At 43.7% G+C, this 23,160-nt stretch overlaps 1 protein-coding gene across 5 annotated transcripts in view; it reads right to left on the bottom strand.

Annotated features, from left to right (window-relative positions):
• Positions 1-378: 378 nt before the first annotated feature.
• Positions 379-23,160, bottom strand: part of PLXNA3 (plexin A3) — a 74,684-nt gene continuing 51,902 nt past the window's right edge. For all 5 annotated transcript variants that reach the window (XM_034434155.3, XM_087888628.1, XM_087888629.1 and 2 more), the window contains 16 exons: positions 22,658-22,751; positions 20,990-21,229; positions 18,727-18,870; positions 16,628-16,862; positions 14,714-14,856; positions 13,601-13,857; positions 13,256-13,322; positions 12,769-12,915; positions 11,872-12,031; positions 11,618-11,721; positions 10,197-10,293; positions 8,085-8,278; positions 5,951-6,120; positions 5,405-5,617; positions 2,092-2,242; positions 379-1,248 (listed from right to left, as the gene is read on the bottom strand). In XM_034434155.3, coding sequence (XP_034290046.2) covers positions 1,153-1,248; positions 2,092-2,242; positions 5,405-5,617; positions 5,951-6,120; positions 8,085-8,278; positions 10,197-10,293; positions 11,618-11,721; positions 11,872-12,031; positions 12,769-12,915; positions 13,256-13,322; positions 13,601-13,857; positions 14,714-14,856; positions 16,628-16,862; positions 18,727-18,870; positions 20,990-21,229; positions 22,658-22,751 — 2,512 coding nt within the window. In that variant the 3' untranslated portion in view covers positions 379-1,152. The remainder of the gene's footprint in view (positions 1,249-2,091; positions 2,243-5,404; positions 5,618-5,950; positions 6,121-8,084; positions 8,279-10,196; positions 10,294-11,617; positions 11,722-11,871; positions 12,032-12,768; positions 12,916-13,255; positions 13,323-13,600; positions 13,858-14,713; positions 14,857-16,627; positions 16,863-18,726; positions 18,871-20,989; positions 21,230-22,657; positions 22,752-23,160) is intronic.

Below are 23,160 nucleotides of genomic sequence, written 5' to 3'. Positions count from 1 at the left end.
TTGCAAAAATGATTGCATGTGCCACCTCTGTGCATACGCACGGCCTTCTGCGCATGTGCAGTAGTCGCACATTATGTCCGGGCGGGTGGGTGGAGCCTCCCACAATCACCGCTACCGGTTTGCGCATTCCGGAGAGAACTGGCTGAATCCCACCACTGGATGGGGGCCTGTTTCCGCGGAATACCCATTTTCTGGCATTTCCCCCAATCCCTCCACATCATATCAAGAGCAGTGTTTTTTTCCAGGCTTTTATTTAGCAAAAGAAAAAGTAATTATAAAATGAACTAATAAAAAGCCCATGCTGCTGCAGGGGCATTCCCCACCCCACCACAATTCTTTAATCCCTGAAGGGGGATTCTTATTCTTATTTTTAATTTATTTTATTTTATTTTTTGGGAGGAAGGGGGGGACTGAATCCCTCCAGGCTGCAGTGCAAATATTTACACAGACTCTTAAGAACAAAGGGGTCGAGGGGGGGATACGTGAGGGGGTGGGCAGGATGGAGGACTTTTTACACTGAAATCTCTACACCCAGGGAATGGAATCATTTACAGCCAATAATCTTAACAAGATGCAATAATAAATTAATGAATAAGGCACTGCACCCAGTGAGGGCACAACAGGTGGGGTAGGAGTGAATGTTTGAGGGGGGGAGCACTGTCAGGTAAGATTAAAAATATCCAATTGCCATGGTTACCAAAAACAGAACAAGGGCAGATTCCACCAGCTACCAACAAGGAGTGGGGGATTAGGGAGATGATTGGTATGATTGAAGGGAGGGGTCCACAAACATTTGGGATGGGGGGGTTCCATTTAGCTGCCGGCTTGAGGGGGAGGGGGCATGATCAGGCTGCACCCCAACCTCATTGCTTATTCTGGGTGGCTCCTCCCAAGGCAGAGGCAGAGGAGGGGCGGGTGCTTGTTATTGCTTCCAGACTGAAGGCTGGGGAGGGGAGGCACCACAGCGACTTTCTGCCACCCCAGGGGAAAAGGTCACAGGTCTCTTGCTCCCTCCCCCCGGGAGGTTAAAAAGATCAAGTCTGTTCCCCTTTGTGGGGCCACAAGCCAAGTTGGAGGTAGAGTCCCTTCGGAGGCACCTCTCCGGGATGCCTGCTGCCCGCTCCCTTTGCCCTCCTGCCCCCTCCAGCATCCTCAGCTTGTTCCCGAAACAAGAGTGGTGACTTGTTCCAGCTTCGGCTTCAGTTTGTGTTTCCGGCAGGCAGCATCCCGTTCCAACGCAGTCAGGATCTGGGGGCAAGGCGGGGCGGGGGTGAGGACGAGAGATTAGAAGCAAAATGTTCAGTCCAAGAGGAGGGAGGGAGGGAGGGAGGGAGGGAGGGAGGGAGGGAGAGAGAGAGAGAGAGAGAGAGAGAGAGAGAGAGAGAGAGAGAGAGAGAGAGAGAGAGAGAGAGAAAGGCAAAAGAGCCCAGGAGGAGCTAAGCACTAAATTCCCAGGGGCAAAAAGGGGTATAAGATCAAGGGACCAGGATGGAGAAATATCCAGTAAAATTGAAAACGGATGTTCAACAGCAAGGAGTAAAAAAAGCTGGCAAGATGATTGCCCACTTATTAGGATGGAGTTTTGGGCTGGAGTTAAGAGTGTTCGAAAAAGAGAAGCTTCCTTCCCTGGGACAGATTTACAGATCTTTGGCTCCTTGGGATTAAACCATCTGTAAAACAGGGCCCTTCCTCTGAAAGCTGACATACCTATTTACAAGAGGTAAAAGTGTGACAGGCATAGAGGGGGAAACTAAAAAGAAGAGGAAAATGGATGGAAGGGTGGTGCAGATATTAAAAGGTAAGGCTCCATTTGTTACAATATCTTCTCCAAAGCCGTAAATCACCCCTTGGCTATTGAACCGTTGGACTAATTTTATGAGAGGCCCCAGAGCTGAACAAAAGTAGAGGCTACCAGAGGAGTTGGCTGAGAATATGTCTAATCAAATGCCACCCTGCCTCCACTGAACAAGACAGGTTCTCTGCCCTATAAGATGTATAGTTAGCAACTCCCTTGAGGACAGGTGGGGGGTTTGCAGACTGGTTCAGAAGGGGAAGGGGGAAGGAAAAGTTGCAACCTAGCCATGGCCTCACCTCATCACGGTACCTTCCCACATAGCTGTAGAGCTCTCCCAGTGCACCCAACGTGTTAAATTCCCCTGCGTGCTGACGGGATTGCTCTACTAGGTAGGCATCCATGTCTTGGTCACTAATGGAAGCCATCTTGGTGATGTCCCGGTAGTACCTAGAACATAGAGACAAATATTGTTTTAGGATTTCATATACCAGCAGATATAGTAGATGACTCCGTCTCATCTCAGTGGAGAGAGAGAAAACAAGCACAATCCTAAACATACTGCTTATAAACATAAATATGATGCAATTCTATTTTTCTGGATTCATTGTAATTGATTTTTGCCTTGAGTACACCAATGGCAGCCAGCGCACAAATTTAGCAGACTAACATCCTTGACACTCAGCTGCACGTTCTGAAATACTTAGCTCAAATATTGCATAAATGGCATATTTGGATAAACATTGATTTTAATCATTAGTCTGGCATGCAAACTTCAGGTGGCGGGGGGAGGGGACATAGATGCCAAATTTGGTATCTGGCAGAGAGAGCTGCTATAATGCCAGGAACTTTGGGATGACAAGGCAGAAAAGCAATCAAAAGGAGCATCAAGGAACTAGAGTGCTACAATCTGGAACAATTCAATCTTCATTCAGTCCTCCCTACATATATTAGATGAAATCAGCTTTGACCATGGGCAGTTGGATAATAAAGGGCAATACTCTAAAAAAATGTGCAAGGTACTACATGGACCCATTCTTTCCCATGATTCCTTAATTTTGGACACAATCTATAGAATGCAATTACAACTGTTTCCAGATAAGTCTAAGAAATGAATTGTGTGATCTATTTTTAATATGGCAACTCGCTCCCCATCTCAAACTGAAAATTTTAAGAAAGAATACCAAAACAATGTCTAAATCTAATTAATTAACTTTCCACAATCATGACACTCTCCCAGTATGTGGAAAGACTTCTAAAATTTTCAGCAATGTCTGTGCGGGTTGGGAAATTTGGAAATTGGTCAACCCAGATTAGAGAAAGTTGGGCAGATTTATTATAGATTACGTGGCTAAATTCTTTTGCTATAATTTCTGGACAGTGTCAAGCTTCGGATAGCCATAGCTGTAAATCCTGGCTCTCTAGACAAATAATTCCTTATTCTATAATTGGCTGATTTGGTTGAAGGCTCACAAACATGACTTGGCAAGATTAATCTCTATTGCGGACAAGACTGAAGCCATATATACAGATAAATCAAAGGTTATATAAATCAATACTCCAAGATTTAAACTCTAGGCTTTTTTGCTCCTTCTTTTCTGAGTCAATAGATATTTGGTCTTCTCTTGATGGCCTCAGAAAGCACTTGATCTTGCTGACATAACAGTTCTTTCTAACATGAGAATGGTCGATTCCTGCTTTGCCAACTGTATTCTCTACAAATGGAGTAACCACTAGATCTGTGCTGGTGGCCTTAGTTCACTGGCAGAAAACAAGCTTTGTATGCAGGAGAGCTTAATTAGCAGCACATGATGAGGGGAAAACCTGGCCAAAGTTCCTAAAAAACTGATAATAGTGGGGGGAAAAAAAGTCATATGAACCTAAAGGAGTTGTATACATAAGGCAGGTCAACCGTTTTTTCTTATAACTTCCCTTTTTATTAGCACACAGAACAGTTGATAGGAGGGTGGGCGTTGATCCATTTTACAGTATATAAAATAATCTTCATATTTCCTACCTCAAAACAGCAAGAAGTCATACAACTGATCCTTAAAAGTTATGGCTGAAGGAGTCGGAATGCCACATGTGATACTTAGGGAAAGAGTCCCTTGGATTAAATTGTATTGTAAACAAATTTCTCGCAGGATAATATTCTGTACAAACTTAGAAAAAAACTAACTCGATTGCTTGTTACCTTTTTCTGTGAAGTCATGTAATGGCCTAAGTTTACACAAACCATCAACAGGAATCATCAACAGGCTACTGAAGATACTGAGTGTGAGGCAGTACTGCTGGCCATTCTTTGGGCCAAGACATGAGTCCAACTGTACAGGTAGACCTCAAATTACAACCATTTGTTTAGTGACTGTTCAAAGCTGCAACAGTCCTGAAAAAAGTGACTTATGACTATTTTTCATACTTACAACTGGTGCAGCACCCTCATGGGCTGTGATCAAAATTTGGATGCTTGGCAACTGGTATGTATTTATGACAGTTGCAGTGTCCCAGGCTCATGCAATCACTTTTTGCAACCTTCTGACAAGCATTGTCAATGGGGAAGCCAGATTCATGTAACCATCATGTTACTAATTTAACAGCTGTAGTGATTCACTTAACAACTGCGGCAAGAAAGGTCGTAAAGTGGGACAAAACTCCCTTAACTGTCTCACTAAGCAACATAAATTTGGGGCTCAACTATGATTGTACGTCAAGGACTCCCTATAGTATTCTAGCACCTGGGTTCTCCTATCCCTCTGCCTTAATTGCTACTTGAAAAGAGATCCATTCCTTTGTCTATGCCAGGGGTCGGCAACCCGCAGTTCTGGAGCCGCATGTGGCTCTTTCATCCCTCTGCTGCAGCTCCCTGTTGCCAGTTGGCTCCACAATTGTCGGCTCCACAATTGATACGGCTTTCGGTTAGGACAGGTAGAGGAAAAAGGACGCTGTGCTAGGAGGAGACTCTATGGTGGGGGGAACTGGACTTCCGGTCAGCTCCACAATTGAACGGGGGGTGGGGTGGGGCTTCTGGTTAGGAACTTTGTGGCTTTTTGAGTGTTTAAGGTTGCCGAGCCCTGTTCTATGTAATGCAGTGGTGTCAAACTCGTGTCATCATGTTGTCGTCATGTGACATGACTTTTTTCCCCTTCTCTAAAACAGAGGTGGGTGTGGCCAGCGCATGATGCATTTGGCCCGCGGGGTGCGAGTTTGACACTCCTGATGTAATGAAAGGAAGAGGAGGCCACATACCACACATCTTTTAGTGATTCAATCAAGCAGACTTGGTTTTGTTAGCCATACTTGTTGAGTTCACACCGGATGATTAAGCTAAATGCAGTTGGCTAGTGTGTATTTCAGCATGTTGTGGAAACCCTTTGGTTGCTTTAGCATGTTGTGTGAACTAGCTCATCATATTAATAAGTAAGAGAGTTTATTTGTTTGGATACAACATATACTGTGAATGGAGCAATTGTGTTTTGTTAACCAGGAGTTTGCCATGCATATGAAGTCTATGATCTGGAAATGGTACAATTTCCATTTTCTAGAAGAGGAAGTGATCTGCCAATTAGTGTCATCATCCATATTCCCCCCCACCCCACTTATCCAGTACCTCACCTTTCCACCCAGCCTTTATAAACAGGGATATCCTTGGCATATAATAGCTTTGTCGAAGGGGAATCCTTGCCCAGGCGGTGCTCAGAGGTGGAGCACGAGTCCATGAAGGTCTGGGCCACAACGGAGAGGCAAGCGTCCGTGATGCTGCTCTTGTGAATATCAAAAACAAACTGTGGGTTCTTGATGACATTCACCCAAAACCTCAAGGGCAAACTAGAATTGAGAAAGAGGTAAGTGGTATGAGACATTGATATTGGAAGAACTGCCATCACTTGAGCCAAATGATCTGTCACAAGAAGAAGAGAAAATGAAAGGGAGTTAAAGGCTGGTGTTCAATTTCATTTTTCCATTTGATGCTTTTGAAGAGTGGAGTTGTTTTGTTTTGCTTAAAGCTGTGTGAACTCTGGGAAACACCTGCTCAATTCTGAGTTAAGCAGACTGATACCGTAGGTACTCAGCCATGCTAGGCTGTGGGTTTCCAGCTGTGGTTCACAGACATACAGCCATAGCATGTGTTGACAACAAACCAAAATGCAGAATTCTCACCAGTTGCTTTTCCAGGTATGTCGAACATCAGGATCACCAATCTGTCTCCGCTCTGCTTGTTCATCCAGGAAGTCAAACATGTATTTGATGGGCAAGGGAAGGGCACTAGCCCGGTGTGCTGTGCTGAACACTGTCTCAAACAGATCATCAACAAACTTCTGCAATGTACCCTGGAAAAGATAAATACTTCTGGAATGTATCTTTTGAGGAGGTTGGAAAGAACAACTTGTTAATCTGGGGATATCACAACGGCCTTTCCTAACTCCACCCCCCCCCTTCATTAAGAAGTACCAAAATTCCACCAAACAAAAACAAACAAACAGAAGTAATCAATAATGGGAGGTTTTCCCTTGAACTTGGTAGGTGGAACATCTGGCAGGGTAGAGGCTGTGATTTGAATCTAGAAATATTGATTGATTTCATTTGATTTCATTTCTATAGCTGTCCATCTCAGCAAAGAACTCTGGGGGGCTCACAATATCTATCTGAGGAGTTCTTCCTAGATCCTGAAAATGGCAATTTCATTACCACATTTCAAGTCTTCATAACCTTGGAGAAAAATGTACACACCTGCTTTGGGAAAGCCAATCTTGCAATCATCAAGAGTGCATTTTATTTGTCACCCATTACTTCCACTAGATGCCCAAACTGGCCCATTTTTCAGTTGCCTCCTCAACATGATCTGAAAACTGCCAAATGGTGTCTAGATCAAAATAGTTTGCTAAATTATGCAAAGGGAGAATCATTAATTTTGCAAACACTATGGTCCTTATTAGGATCCCACAGAAAATAAAAGGAGTAGTTGTAAACAGCTGTCAGAGAATAAATTTAATCTCAATATTTCCCAGAAAAATAACAAGGCTCAGTGTTTTGTTTCAGATATTCTTTCCCATCTTGTACTCTGTTACTAGAGTTTGACTATAAATCTATATCAAATGGCCCTGATTTGGAACTATAACATTAATCCCTTCAAAATCCACAAGTTTAAATTGCATCTACATTTCAACAGAAGCTACTTTCACATCAATTTAATTTATTGCTGCTATTGCCAAGGTACATGGGAATGATTGCTCTGTGAGGATCTTGATAGCATTACTATATATTACCAAATAATATTACAACAAAGTTCCAGATAACAATAGTGTAATTAAATCAAGCACAGAGAGAGACGGAACACAAATATACACGACTACAATTCAGACTTCAAATGATACTTGCTTTTCTTCTTCGCTACCTGGCAATTTACAGCTTTAATTTTGCCAGATCTGATGTTGCAGTGTCAATAAAGCACTTGAAACTTTATTTAGATGTCAGCTGGCAAGCATTGAAACGTGGCCAAATAGCATAGAGTCCAAAGCAAGGGAACCAATGTTCCTGCTCCTGTTGCTAGATAGGAGGTAGGTTAAACAATGTTCTGTTCGGAAGGGACATTCAGGCTTTCTATGTGAAGAACTTGGCAAGGTTGAACAAAGACTGAAATTTTGGGGAGAAAATTTGGAGAAATGTCTCTTTAGCAAAGTTTTGTTGAAGGCAAGAGTTATAGAGCCAACAAAAGCTGAAAAATCTCTTGGTCGGCTGTTAAAAGGACTGGTTCTGAAACTGTGCAATACCTTATCTTCCAATGAAAGACATAAATCAACCAAAGAATTTTGGCAGGCGGGGTTCAGGAGAAGAGCCTTTTCTGCTGTGGCCCCCACTGCATGGAATATTCTCCAGTTGGAGATGAAGTCTTCCCCCACATTCCTGGCCTTCTGGAAGAGCCTAAAAATCTGGCTCTGCTGCTTGGCCTGGGGCCCTGACAGGGGCTTGCTATGTTGGGGGTGGCTGAATGGGTAGAGAAGATTCTCATCCACAGGCCACCCATCATCTTGGTTTTTAACTTTTAACTTTTCTATTCAAATTTTAATTGCTGTTTCGCACTGTTTTTTATTCTATTGTAAGTCCCCCAAAGTCACTGAATTAGCGAGACGGGCAGCATAGACATTTAATAAACAAATAAATAAAGGGTTGATTTAAACTTAGACTATCTTGTCTGAATGCCTCCACTCCAGGTTGTAGGGTTAATGTAGGGTGATGTAGGGTGAAGACTAAACCTGTCTACTAACTCCGAGATCCAGGTCTCTTCCAACCATACCTTGGTGGCAAGAAGCCGGGTGAGGTAGATCTCAGAAACCATTTTGCTCCCTCGCTCCCCTTCCTTGGGGTCTCCGAGATGCTCGTGGTTCTTGACCAGATGCCAGAGGCGGGTGCCTGAATCTTGATCTGGAGTGAGGATGGGAGCTCTTGAGCGCAAGCTCTCTGGACTGCTGGAAGTACGCAACAAACTCTCTACAAGGGTTGGGAGGGGAGAGAAACCAAGTCACTTTGAGTTTGCTCAATTCAATCCTGGGCCAAAGAGCCTGCTTTCCAGGCAGCTCCTTCCAGCCGAGATTAAACTTTAAAAAAAACCTTTCTATATCCAGAAGAAGGGTTTTTTTTTCTTTCAGGCTCAGAGCCTGAAATCTGAGCAGAACCACTATTACCATCATCCTCACCCCTCCAGAGACCAGGTAAAGTATACCCCTTCTGCTCCAACCACAAAGTGGGAGTGGCTATAAAATTATAGACATTTCGTGCCTGGAATAGCAAAGAAAATTACAGCTAGGCCAGGATAATGCTGGGAGGAAGCCCAGGGAATAAAATTCAGACGTGGCAAGAGCTGCCTGTCAAAGACTGATCACGGAAATACTAATAACTTCGATCTCAGGTTTGCGGGGCTGCTGAACACATAGAATGGGGGTGGCCCTTCTCATGCAAAGAAGTATCTACAGCACCATATAAAGCCTATGTGTGTGTGTGAGAGAGAGAGGACATGCCTCTGCATGCCAAGCCACATAAAAAGACGACAGAGGCTCATTTGCACAAAGCTATAATCTCAGTTTATGAGGGCTCAGACAAAAGATGGAAAGGCTGTATCCTGAAAACAAGTCCCAAATGCCAGAATATACAACTTCAAGGGTATGCCTTCCAGTTTCAAGGACGACAAGCATGCTGCAACTCAGCAGGAATTAAGAGCAAGCCCGGAAAATGAAGCATTTCGACTTCTTTCTTACTTTCAAGCAAATTTCTAGAGCTTATGGTTATAACAACAGCCTTAAAAATGTAAAGTGAACTGCAAGCAGGTAAGATTTTCAGTGTTTGGAGAACTACAAAAAAATGAGAAAGGATGAACATTTGCACAATGTATACAGATTGTAGAATTCGGCTCCTTAGTCAGAAAGTCTGGACTGCTCTAGCATACATTTTCAAAGAGTTCACTCTGCAAGTTACCCCACATGCAGGGGTGGGCTTCAAAAATTTTAGCAAGGGGTTCTCTGCCTGGGGCCTCCTGCACTGGGGGGGGGGGGATTTTTGCCTCCGAAGGGTTTCGTGGAGCCTCCAGAAAGGCAAAAACAGCCTTCCCAGGCTCCGGAGGCCCAAACTTCCGGTAGGCCCGTTTTTCGCCCTCCCTGAGCCTCTGTGCACACCCTACACTTACCTGCATCCAAAATGGGCCATGTGGGGACTTCTGGGAGGGGCAGGGTGGGGTGGGCAAGGCCAGCCAGGAGTGGAATTTAGGGGTTCTCCAAACTGCACAGAATCTTAGTTAGAGGTTCTCCCGAACCCCAGCAGCCCACCCCTGCCTACATGTATGGAAAATGTCCCAGGAACATGCATGGCTGCTTTAAGGTGTTCCTGATAAGCGCAAAGGGCATGTTCACATCTGCCCCTCCAAATAATATTTAAATCTGGATCTCTGCATAGCCCTAGTCTGTAGCCATCTGCTTAAATCTTAATGAGGTAGCCACAATCCCTTGGAAACCCTGTTGAAGACTCTACTCTGAGGTCATCTACATCCATATCCCATCCTTCCCTCTCTCTGTTACCCATGCTGCTTACTTCCTTGGGCAAGAAGCATGGATTCTTCCCTTGCCTGGAAACTCTTTGAAAGTACAAATAATTCTTTCCAAGGGTGCTTCCACAGGGACAACCTACCTATCTCATATACTACTTTGGCAGAGGTCCAGGCAGCACATAATTCACAAACAGCCCTGCTATATTTTAGAGTACTTCACACCCGAACTGAATTAAGCATTTCTTTGCAATGTTAGGTTATGCTGCTGGAGAAAAAATCCGGGATTTGCAAGTCATTCAGGGCAGACATGCATCTCTGTGATGGTGAAGATCGGGGTGGGTGGGTAGCTGGGGTGGAGGTGCCATTCCTTACCATAGCGACTCAGCGAATGGGTGAAAGTGAAGGAGCTTGCAATATTGTAGCCTGATGCCTGCCTAGGAACCAAGGCCACCGTGGAGCCATCTGCTACCTGTGTGTTAAATTGCAGAGATGGCAGGAGTGGAAGGGTGGGGGAAGTGGGTTTAAAGATAAGATGGATTGGGATGGGGGAAGAGAAGAAAGAGGAATGTTGACCAGTTAACAACATTAATAATACTTAGCATTAATATAGCATACTTCAAACTATGCAGTCCTTGGTGCTCTCTGAGGTTGGTGGTTTGGTTGCAGATGTTTTATTACCAAACTAGGTAACATTATCAGTGCTCTGATGATATCACCATCCCAGCACCTAGTTTGGTAATGAAACTTCTGCAAGAAAACCACCAAACTCAGAGAGCATCAGGGACCCCCCACAATCTAACCCTGATATTCTCTTCTATCAGTACACTTCAAACTTTCAATGCATTTTAGGCAGTCATTGTAAGTTCTGTAAATTGAGGAGAATCATTATTCCCCTACCGGAACCTAGAGTAAGGTTATAGAAATGAGAGAAAGTTTGTGAACTTTTTAGAACTATCTGCAATCATGCAGTCAAGAGAATATGCCAACACATCAATTCATAAATACTTGCAAATAAATACTATGACCTACCTAATGTGATCTGAGCTTCATTTTGGCTGTTGTTTGTTTACCACAGTAGCCTGTGGTAGGTGACAATACTGCTGGATTGCAGTAGGTGACAATACTGCTGGATTGCAGATTGCTCTAAAGGGATTACTAACTTTCTATCATCACAGTATTTGTGCACTCCTTCATACAAATATTGGGGCGGTTAAGAGAAAGCTAGTTTGGGCAAAGCCCTCTGATCAAATTTATGATCCAGCCAAAAGCTGAACAGGAAGCTTCTTAGTTCATAATTTAAGCAATTATACATTGCACTAATTTCTAAAAAAAATATACAAGAACAAACCGCCAACATGAGGAGGACCTCTGAGGCAATCCAAAACTATTAAGAGTAGCACCTTGAGGTAAGCCTTAATCCAAAACCAAGAGCCGTTGGGGGGGGGGACTTTATTCAGAGAAATTCAATTTCCCCCTTTTGATTTCAGTGGATTCTACTCTAGTGGTGACTAAAGGATTCTTCACAATGTGTTGACTGCTGGCAATATTATGGTAAGCGTGACTACTATAATACAAACTACTCAGAACTTTAAAAGAAAGCTAAAACTATATGTTCATGTACACTATTTAAGTTTTTAGTCCCAAACTGAAGCATACATATTAAGAAAGTTAATTAGGGATGGTGGTGAATATCCTTAGCTCAGGTGGAGGATGAGGTGAAGGTTCGTTCTCTGAACTCGGAGAACGAATCTCCAACCTCACAGTTGATTAGTCCAGAAAAGGAAGGCAAATACCTGATAATGTCCCAACGTGTTGAGCCGCTTCCAATCTCCCTCAATTTTACTTGTGGCGTCTTCATCCTGCAAGATGGTCCGTCCCCCAGCACCCTGACACCACTCTGGGATAAACCGGAAGACGAGTGGGAAGACAGTTGGCTTTATTATTCTCTCTTCCTATTTAGTTACAAATTTAAGCCAGTGGCTGATTACCCAGGTCCATTCCATGCTCACAACCCCACCTGCTTTCTGCCATGTTCCCGTCTTCATACCTAGCTCCATGTCTTCAGCTCGTGGCCGCTGTGAATAGGGTACTCCTCGATATACGGCATCTAGGAGCTTCTCCTTCACTTGTGTCACTGAATCACAGTTTAAAACTTTAACAGGCACTGCAGGTCCCCCAGGTGGCTCAGGAGGGGTGCATAATAATGTCTAGCAGGAAAAAGAAATCTCATTTTAATCACGGTAAAGATACACATGTATGCACATCTGCAGATCTGGGATTTGGATTGAGAAGTAACTATCCCACTTCTCTCAGCTTCCATAGCTAAGGAAAAACTACACATTTAGACCTCTGCATTTTAACGCAGCTCCCAACAAGTGTTTCAGTGCTCAGTGTGTTAAAAAAACTTTTGCCAAATAATGGATGTAGATAACAGAATTGCATTTGGGGTTTGTGATACTGAAACTAGATGAGGCCTATTCACAGAAGGACAAAATATTTGACTACTTTGTTGAAGAGCCTTTCAATTTTCCCAACCAGCTGTCTGTAAGTAGCACCTGTTGTCTTTACCATGGCTGAGGCCCAGCATGAAATACCTTGCAGAGTACCAATCAAATCCCAAATCTCTGTAGCGTTATGGTATTTTGCACAATGTTAATCTTTCATGGTACATCACCCATAATTCCCAGCTCTATCTACGCTCTGCTTCTTCCAGGCTGGTTCCCCCATTTTTGAAATTAAGTAATTAACCCACTTAGGAAGGTTTCCAATTGTTACAAAATGAGAATGCTTCATTAATCTGGTGGCGCAGACACCTCCAAGCCAGAATTGCAAGCTTAGAATGACTTAAGCAACAAGCCCCTTCTCCCACACATAGCCATGATTTACTGAAGTGGAATATGTGGTGGGCTCCCTGGCTGCTTCTGTTGCCACCCCAAGAGCTCACCAAGGTCTTGTAATCAATCTGCTGGCGAATGAGCTTGTCCTCGCTCAACGAGTAGCGTGCCTCGCCTGTGATGGCATCTATTGGGCCTTTCTCCATCTGCTGCTTGATGGCACAGAACAGCATGAATAATGGCTCCCCAGCACATTCCTAGGTAAGAAAGAGACAAGCTTGAAGCAGGAAACAACGGAATCTGCAGGTAGCAAATGAGATGATAGGTAAACCTGGCTCTGTATTTTCTATTCTCACCAAATCTATCTGTTCGTTTTTTAAGGGACGCCCTAAGGATTAAGGTCTTCCACATTTAAGGCTTACGTTCTATCTCTGAATAACAATGCCCAGGATTTTTACTCAAATTTCCCACTGGGCAGAGAATATCATTAAATTGATGAAGCTAATGATTCCAGGGTTGTAACAGAATAAGTCTGAAGACCCAAAGGTGGCCCAAATTTCAGGCACTCATATGAGCCCAAGTTTTAGGCACTCTTACCTTCAGGAACCTATGCAGCAGAAAAGTAAACCAATTGGTCAACATTTTCTCAGCCACTGACTCCGTCCTGGAACAAGAGAAAGATAGAGGAGTGTTGCTTGCGACTGTTTGATGGAAGAAGTAGTCCCCTATGCCTGCAGTAGTGTTTTGTGAAAAGGAAGAAAAGGATCTGGATCTCTCCACTCTTCTAACATCGCGTCTGAAACTTGTGTTCTGACTATCCCAAGAATATTGTTGATAATACGGACTCATGCACTGTTCGCTGTTGCCAATTTAATTGTTAAATAGCAACATTTAATTGGGACCAGGAGGAGAGGAGCATGGGAATCAAAGAAGGTCTCGCACCGGCGGAGCAACAGCTTGGGGTGGGCACGGTTCTGCAGATTCTTCTCAATGAGGTCAGCCAGCAGCTGCTTCAGCACCCCAGTAGCATAGTCAAGCCTGCCCTGCAGGGCCACCATCGTCAGAGAAGCAACAGCGCCTCTATCTCGCATGGAGAAACCTCGCTGGCCTTCCAGGGTGTGGATGAAGGTCAGCAGGAAAGGCCGAGTGTGTAGCAACTGCCCAAAGAGACGGAGCCCTTTCTCTGTGCTTGGTGGTGTCTGCAGAGGCAAGAAAACAGAAACCGCTCCCTAAGCCAATATGGCAACATGGCTAGCAAGGGCAATGACAAATATTCCTTGCAGCTTTCCACATGCCATAGGCCCGATGTTGCTCACAACCGGGAAAGTCTTTTTATCTGCCCTTGACGTCACATACCTGTTCCACCTCTATGCACTTTGGAACATGCAGACTGTCTTGCTGGATCATACCACTTCATTTCTAGTAGCCCCAAGACAGACAGATAGATAGACGATAGATAGATGATAGATGGATGGATGATAGATGATAGACAGGCAGACAGATAGATATGATAAATGATAATGATAAATGATAGACAGATAGGTAATAGACAGATATAGATATGATAAATGATAGATGAATAGATGGATAGATGATAAATGATAAACAGACAGACAAACAGACAGACAGAAAGATAGATAATCTCATAAAAAAGGGTAGTTTTCCTCTGTTTGCTTCCACTCTTTAATACTATTAAGAATATTGCTTTTGAATGCAAGTTTTGTAGATCTAACAAGAGTGGAAATGAAGATCAATAAGAAGTTCAGCTTGATGGCCATTATCTACAAACTAAAGGGGTCTCTGTGCTGGTCTGCGAAAAGAAGGAACTCCTCGATCCATCATATCAGGAGCAGAATCAGCCTCAATAATTTCAGGAACAAGCATCTGAGTTGACAAGTTCAGGAGACAATGATACCAGAGATATCGAAACATAAAGACCTCGGTGTACCAAACCTCAGGATAAACCAATCTCTCTAGCTCAATTTATCCCCAACTTAATATTATTGTTAAGACAGCATGTCACGCAGGTCTCATTTTTCCATGACAAGCACTCACACTGGTTTCTTGAAGTGCCGGGTGATCATCCACCCCCGGAAAGAGCACACGCCTTGCATATGTCCGATAATCCAGGAATGGGATCTTCACACCATCCATGTTGTTTGTCAGCTCGTTAATATCTGTCTGCAACTCAGCAAAAGCTAAAGAAGGTAGAAGACTGTTAAAAATGTTGAGTTGTTTGCAAAGGCAACTTTTCCTTCCACTCTGCTTCTTTTGACCTTAACAGAGCCAAAGAATTAACCATCAAGCCATCCTTGCCCTGCAATAGCCCTGCCTCATCAGATCAGGCAGCAAAAATGAACAGGTATATTCCACGTGGAAAAGACTGCAGATCATCATGCTTACATACTACATGTGCATGTTTTGGCAACATATGCTAAGCCTTCTTGTAAAAGCATCTAAATTCTTAATTTTTCCTTTGAGACTAGCTGGCAACTGGAACCACATCACGTCTCTGAAGCTACCATCCTTCCTCTATGTATATGAAACTGGCTCAGGTAAACCTATCATTTCAGACTGGAATAATGGCTCAAAGCATGCGATATAATATTCTTCAAATCTCTTCTCTGCTTGCCCTTCCTTTACTCTAAAACATTCTGGGTTGAAAATAGAGTTTTATCATAAGGCAGAGCTGCCACAAACCCCTTGGTTTGGGGTGTCATGGTCACCCATTCCCCCTCATCTTTAAGGTATTATTAGTGTATTTTTCCTTGCTATTGAGAGGTAAGGAAGGAGGCTTGTGGGATCTTCTGTCTCAGATTGCCTTAACAATTGGTCTTGAGATACTATGCAACTGAAGTGAAAATGCCATTTAATGCACTCCGCTTGGCCGTTATGTACCTTAGGTTAGCCCTATAGGATATTCTCTTGGGACAGTGTGTGAGTGCGTGAGTGTGCGCACACCCACCCACCCTTATGCTCGTACATCTAAGAGGCATGAAAATAATGTACTGTACAACCATTGGCATTCTACTTTTCAGTATGAGCTTTTTTTGGTCCAAAATACACATTTTTATTTTTCTGTGAAAACAACTTTACAACACAGCCATGTTTGCTTTTCCTTTTATAAATTTAAATTGCATGAGATAGATATTTTGTCAAAAGCAGAATCTCTCCATGGCTGCCCCCCTCCCCCCCCGCCCCACCATCTCTTCCCATGATTTTCAGGGGGAAAAAATTCAAGGCGACATCAGACTCTTGATATCATCAGAGCCAATTTAAAGGACTCTACACAATTGCATAAGTCGAGTATGGCAGCTTTTGCTAGTGAAGTAAAGGTAAAGCACTGCCTACACTGCAAAGAAAAATATATTGGCTTGCCTGCATTTGCTTTGTGAGTCACACCTGGTGAATTTTGCCTACTGTCTAGTTTTGTGGGCTGTTTACTTTTGTTAGTGAACGTAAGGCACTGCCACACTGCAGAGAAAAGGATCTTGGCTTGGATTTATCCAATGTGTGAGTCACAACTTGGTCTGTTGCATATGCAAATGCATATGCAAATGCATGGAAGTCAAGGTGCCCTCTCTTCTTCCCTTGCCAAAGTTTAACTCTTGGGAGAGCTGAAGAGGGAATGAAATGTTATGAATTCTTCCACGACTTTGTGGCTATACAAAATACATTTTGATGTAAGAATGGGAAAAACAAAGGATCCCTCTAATCTATAAGAAGCAAACAAAACTAGCTGGGGAATAAGCCCTGGTGTTATAAAGAGCTGGGGAAAATTCTAGATTTATTTACTATGATATATGAGAACTGCGTCTGTGAATATGACGTTAGTCAGGGCTGTATGCCAATGGAGACATTGATGAAATGTTTCAGCCTCGGAAACAAAGACAATGCCCCCTCCCTCTTTCTCTGGCCACTTCTTGACAGTTTTATAGCACTTCCGTCAATTTCCATTCCCGTCAGTACCTTCCTTGCATTCCAGAGCCACCCGTGACTCCAGGTTGTCCATCTGCAGCTGCAGGCGCTTCAGAGTACGGTCTGCATCCCGTGTCTTCCGTTTGTAGGCTACCAGCACCCCAATGATAGCCCCCAGAAGGAGGCTTCCTCCTGCCCCTAAGCCCACCAGAGCTGGCAAAGGCAAGGCTGCCTCAGGATAGATGTGAAGGGTGCCTGGAGAGAATGACAGACCTCCCACCAGGATCTGCAAGGAAAGGAGAGCAATGCTATTTATCTATCTATCTATCTATCTATCTATCTATCTATCTATCTATCTATCTATCTATCATCTATCTATCTATCTATCTATCTATCTATCTATCTATCTATCTATCTATCTATCCATCTCCCTTCCTGTATTATTTTTATAAATAACTCAAGGCAACAAAATACCGAAGATGCCTTCTTCCTATTTCCATCACAACAACAACCTTGTGAGATGAGTTGGGCTGAGAGAGAATAAATAAATAAATAAATAAATAATTTTATTTCTATACCGCCCTTCTCCCGAAGGACTCAGGGCGGTGTACAGCCAATTTAAAAACACAAGACACAACAATAATTAAAAATTAAAATAATTACATAGATTTGGCCGATTTAAAACCCCAAACATTTAAAATACCCCAATTAAAATTATTAAGTTGATAGCCCGGCCTGGCGGAACAACAGGGTCTTCAGTGCGCAACGAAACACTCGGAGGTCGGAGATCTTGCGTATTTCCGGGGGCAGTTCATTCCACAGGGCTGGGGCTCCCACAGAAAAGGCCCTCCCCCTGGGTGTCGCCAGCCGACATAACTTGGCTGATGGCACCCTGAGGAGACCCTCTCTGTGGGAGCGGACTGGTCGGTGGGAGGCTATTGGTGGCAGAAGACGGTCTCGAAGGTACCCGGGTCCTATGCCATGGAGCGCTTTAAAGGTGGTAACCAACACCTTGAATCGCACCCGGAAGACCACTGGGAGCCAGTGCAGCTCGCGCAGGAGGGGTGTCACGCGGGCGCAACGAGTTGCGCCCATAACCACCCGCGCGGCCGCATTCTGGACCAGTTGGAGCCTCCGAGTGCTCTTCAAGGGGAGCCCCATGTAGAGAGCATTACAATAGTCCAGCCGGGAGGTGACAAGGGCATGAGTGACCGTGCGCAAGGCGTCCCGGTCCAGAAAGAATGATTGGCTCTCCATGAGAATCGTCTACCTGGATAGAACTAAGATCCCATTTTTATGCTCTCTTTCGAATTCTAGCGGTTAGCAGTGAGATACCGTCTGGATCACACAAGCAAGTCATTAAATCTTTCTTTCTTATTCACTCTTCATTTTTCAACCGGGTCAGGAGTCAGTACCCACAGTTTGGGTAAATACCTCATGTTTCCTGATTACTGTTCATATGGGAGGACTTCCTTATGGAACCCTGCATCTTTTCCACATCCAAATGTTTCAAGTACAGATGTGAATTTGTAGCTGGAAGTCGCTTGTATTTGACAAAGCTGGACATGATTGAAGTCACTTGTGTCAATTTTGAATCTAAACTATACGTCTTAGGGAATTTTTCATTCCCCAGAGATTTATCAGCTTTAAAAAATATCATACAAGTAGTCCTCAAGAAGTGACTGCTTCATTTAGTGACCATTTAAAGTTACAATAGTGTAATAAAACCAGCTTTGAAACCAGTCCTTACATTTACAATTGTTTCAGTATCCTGTGTTCCCATGATCACCATTCAGGCACTTTGCAACCAGCGCACAATTAAAAGCATTGCAGTGTCCCACGATCAAATGATCGCTATAAGTGCGCTTCACAACTGGCTTCCAACAAGCAGAGTTGGTGGAGAATGTGGAGGTGAAATCACAATTTGCGATCGTGTGATTTGCCACCTAGGAACCAAGGTGCTTTAGCAACAGACCTCCAGTTCCAATTGTGGTCACTAACTGAGGACTACCTGTATTAAGGCATGTAAAATGTCATCAACTGGACAAGTTCTGATCTGCCCACGACATTAGTGACACTCCCCAGAATGGAGGTGAATGGCTGAAGCCACTGAAGTCCTTTACTCAGCCCCGCCCCCAAATCAGATGTACCATGACTGGCTGCTCTCCAGTTTGGCTTGGCGAATCACACAACAATTGGGTTTCTGAGACAGTCAGGGTGCAAGGTTCTCCACCAATCAGCACTGTGTAGTTGAGTCGTGTACTGCCGGATACTGCAGGGATCAGATTCCGGCCCTGAGAAGAAAAATATAGGAAATATACGATTATACCACCCTCAGTTTAGATTTGGGAGCTAATTTAATGTTTAAGAGTCATTGAGAGACTAGGGAGAGAATCTAGGGGAGAACAGGACTGTTTTATTATATATGCTGAAAGACAATATCAGCACCTCCTCCATGAAAACTATATTCTGGTGGTTATTGTTCAGAATCTTTAGAAATCAGAGCCTGAATTTCAGGGGTGGGATTCAGCCTATTCGAACCGGTAGCTCCGACGATCAGCTGAGAGCCAACCGGTTCGCTTCAACGATCAGGTGGGCCCGCCTGTCGGCCCCTGCGCTATACCGACCTATATTTCCTTTGTTTGAAGCCCAGCTGGTCCGCGCGGCAAAGTGGATTGCCACGCCTCAGCTGTTTTACTTATCAGGGCTGCAGTAAAAGGTAAGTTTTAGAGCTGTTTCCAAACGCAACACACGTGCAAAGCACGTGCTCAGCGAACCGGTTGTTACATCGGTTGAATCCCACCATTGCTGAATTTGTATCCACACCTCCCCTCTGGCATCCTGTTTTCCTTCTGTGCTATGTCTTTTACAGTAGCTGGTCCCTATGAGCAAGCATTTTTTTAAATTGATTGTAAACTACAATTAAGATTGTAATTTAGAAAACTTTTATTTTTTTTCCCCTTGTGAATTGACGGTAAGGGACATACGGGGCAACATTTGTTGCCCCTTCTTGCAAGCTTCCCATTTCCACTGATTAAGGTAGTCCTCAACTTACAACCAAAATTGAGTCCAGAATTATGATCATAAGTCATTGAGGTTGTATGTGAAGGCACCAAGAATGCAGCATTTTTGGTAGCGTTTGTTAAGTGTTTGTTAACACCACGGTTGTTAAGTGAATCCATTTTATCCGATTGGCATTTTTTGCCAGAAATTGGAAGTAAATGCCAGAAACTGGCAAAAAAAAAAAAGAGAGAGAGAGAGAGAGAGAGAAAGAAAGAGAAAGAAGAGCAGAGTCCCTGATTCTTAGAATATTTTTCAGGACATCTTGCACCAGCTTCTAATTTTATTCCCCCCCCCCCAAAAAAATGTCTTTATATAGCCATAATGTCTTTATGCAGCCAAAGGCAGCCGGTTCGGGCCAGGTCAGGCAAACTGGTTGTTAAATTGCTGGCTGGCCCCTCCCCTCCCCTCCCCTTCCAGGAGTTCCCATGCGCCCCATTTTTGCTCCCAGGTAAGTGCAGGGAGGCCTACTAGGCCCAGGGTGCCCCCCTGCAGCCCATTTTTGCTCCCAGGGGGGTGCAGGAGGCCAAGTGCTGCCTGTCACACCTCCTGGCCACGCCCACATGACACGCCCACCCAGCCAGTCATTAGGGCAGAGAACCAGTTGTTAAATTATTTGAATCCCATGACTAGCCAAAGGTCTAAAAGTTGCATTATAGAAAAGGGAAGAAACATTAACACCCTCATTAAATTCTGCGCTTGTGTGGCTCAAACATAATAAGAGGCATTTGCAGGGGTGAAATGCTCCCGGTTCGGACCGGATCACCCGATCCGATAGTGATGGAGGCGGGTGGTTCAGAGAACTGGTAGCAAAAATCCCTGCCCCCCGCCATGCCCAGCTGAGCCGCGCGATCATCAGAGGCTTTTTTTTTCTTTTAAATGCTTCTGACAATTCCAGCTGAGTTGCCTGATCGGCAGAAGGTTTTTAAAAAACCCTCTGCCGATCAGGCAACTCAGCTGGGATCGTCAGAGCCTTTTGAAAGCCTTTCTTAACAACCTCTTTGCCGAAGAGGTTGTAGAAAAAATGGTTTTAAAAGTAAAAAAAAAATTAAATTGGCCACGCCCATCCAGTCACATTACCCCCACCCCCACCAAGCCACGCCCACAGAACCAGTAGTAACAAATTTTAGATTTCACCACTGCGCATTTGCCATAGTAGCCTACTGACCCTCTGTTCTTCTGGGCCATCTTATCTCTGACCAAAAGGATTTAATGCTTATAACATTGCAAAAAAATATTTGTCACAAGCGTGGCTTCCAACAAGTAGGTTCTGGAGAGACCTGTATTTTAAAACACTGGGAGAATCTCATTACAATTATATTTTCAAAGCCCCAACACAGACTGCTTCAATACCTTGAGGACAACGTGGGATCCAGGTTTAATTTCCAGTATGCCGCTGGGCCCAAATGTCTCAAAAGTCGGGTCTGGATAGTATGTAAAAGCAGAACGGTTCAGGGTCCGGGTGGCAGCCACATCATCCAAGAGGAAGCCAAACTCATCAGGGTGAGCACCTCCAAGGGGCAGTGCCTGCTCCCGAGGTATAATGCCCGGGGCCTTGCACAACATTATGGAGTCATTTAGCACTTGACAACTCTGCAGGGAAGCAAACCAGAAAAAACACACAAGCCCCACAGAGGGCATCCATCAGCTCTGCCCTTCTAAAACCAGCCCTCATCCTGTGCAAAAAATAGACATAGCCATCTTTGCAGTTGGATCTTTGCATTGCTCTTAGCTTTCAATTATACAGTATGCGTCTTTTCAAGGATTGGGAAGAGAGGTATGCTCCCAGCAGTCCAATGCTCTGAGCATCCTCTATGCATTTTGCATTTGAAACCTATTTAAAAGTAACATTCACTTGCAGTATCCATGAACAAGAAAATCACATGGTGGATAGCCTTCTGAATATATACAATTCTGACTTTATACATGCACCATTCAATACTTTAGCAAGGCCCATGCCACATGGTTCACCTCAACATAACCGGTTAGATCCTAAGGGGAGCTGCCACATTCTCTGCCCCATTCTTAATTGTATCTTGGATATATATTCTTTTTTCTCTTGGAATAAGACAGTAATCTTATTTTTAGGTTTTGTCATTTTTATTTCTTGTCTGTCCTTCCAGGGAATTCCAAATGCATGACAATGGCTGGTAATAATTTTTGGTTCACTTACGAATAAACTATCAGAGACTACAAACTAAGAATAGTGCTATAGCGCTTATTTATTTATTTATTTATTTATTTATTTATTTATTTATTTATTTTCAAATATTTGTATGCCCCCCTTCTCCCTAAGGCTAACACAAGTTAAAAAACATACAGTAATAAAAGAAAGCCAAATTAAAACCAATTAAGGCTTATCCTTAGATGCCGCTCCATCTGTGAGCAGCTTACATTGTCAGCATATTTCCCCCAACAATCTAGGTCCTCATTTTACCGACCTCAGAAGGATGGAAGTCTGAGCTGGTCAGGATCAAACATCTGGATGTGGGCAGAGTCAGGCTGCAATACTGCACTTTAACCACTACGCCATCATGACTCATTGCAGGGCCAACCTGCCTTCCCATTCACCCTCTTTCTAGAGGTTGCCTATGTAAGTTAATTTTGATCTTAATTGCAGCTGGTTGTACACAATGGACAGGTAATAATTTTTGGTCAAGACCATTTTCACTCATGAATAATCTATCAGAGGCTACAAAATAAGAAGGCACACTGCAAGGTCAACCTGTCTTCCATTCACCTTTCTTCTACTCAGCGATTCCTTAAGTTAATTTTGATTTTAACTGCAGTGGGTTGTACAGAAACACAAGAGTGCAAATTGCCCAGTACTGCAAAATGGTCTGATGTCACACTGAATCTTGGAATATTGTAATAAATATGAACTCTGCAACTCCACCCCACCCCAAAAACAAATTAATCTACAGTATCCCTGGAAACACCCTCTCTTGTTCTCTCTTTGTTCCTTATGCAAAGATCTAAACTCTGATTCCAGTAGGTTTTCATCTGCCATAGAAGACTCACATTGATGGTTTCTATCCCGCCATAAGCAGCCCGAACCCGTGGTTCCTGAATTGTTAAGAGGTGGGTCCCACTCACTGTGAGGCTTGTGCTACCACTGTAAAAAGATGGGCAGAAAAGAAATCAAGGTTTTGGTCTGCAAACACTACAGGGAAACATAGTCAGAGAAGAGAAACTTAGCATTTCCAGAACACACAGGGCTGGCTAGTCTGCATTTTCATGATGCCATCACACCAGGGGTACTTCTATAACCACAATACCTGGGAGGCATTCAGATCGAGAATTCAAACTATACTTACCAGCGCATAAATACAATCCAAAACAAATGAGTAAAAGAAATTTGCATCCAATAAACTGAACAGGAAGAAAGGCTCTTCAACATTTGTCCTGCTTCCTTCACTTCATAATTCAATTTTCTCCAGAATACGACTGTCTTTGAAAGTTCAGATTTTAGGTGATGCGGGAAAATAACAATGTTACATTCCACAAGTCAATTACAAATGCCC

Source organism: Pantherophis guttatus, chromosome 2 (assembly GCF_059756535.1).
Source record: "Pantherophis guttatus breed Tessera chromosome 2, ASM5975653v1, whole genome shotgun sequence".
NCBI lineage: Eukaryota > Metazoa > Chordata > Lepidosauria > Squamata > Colubridae > Pantherophis > Pantherophis guttatus.
This window is presented reverse-complemented; position numbering and strand designations above follow the sequence as displayed.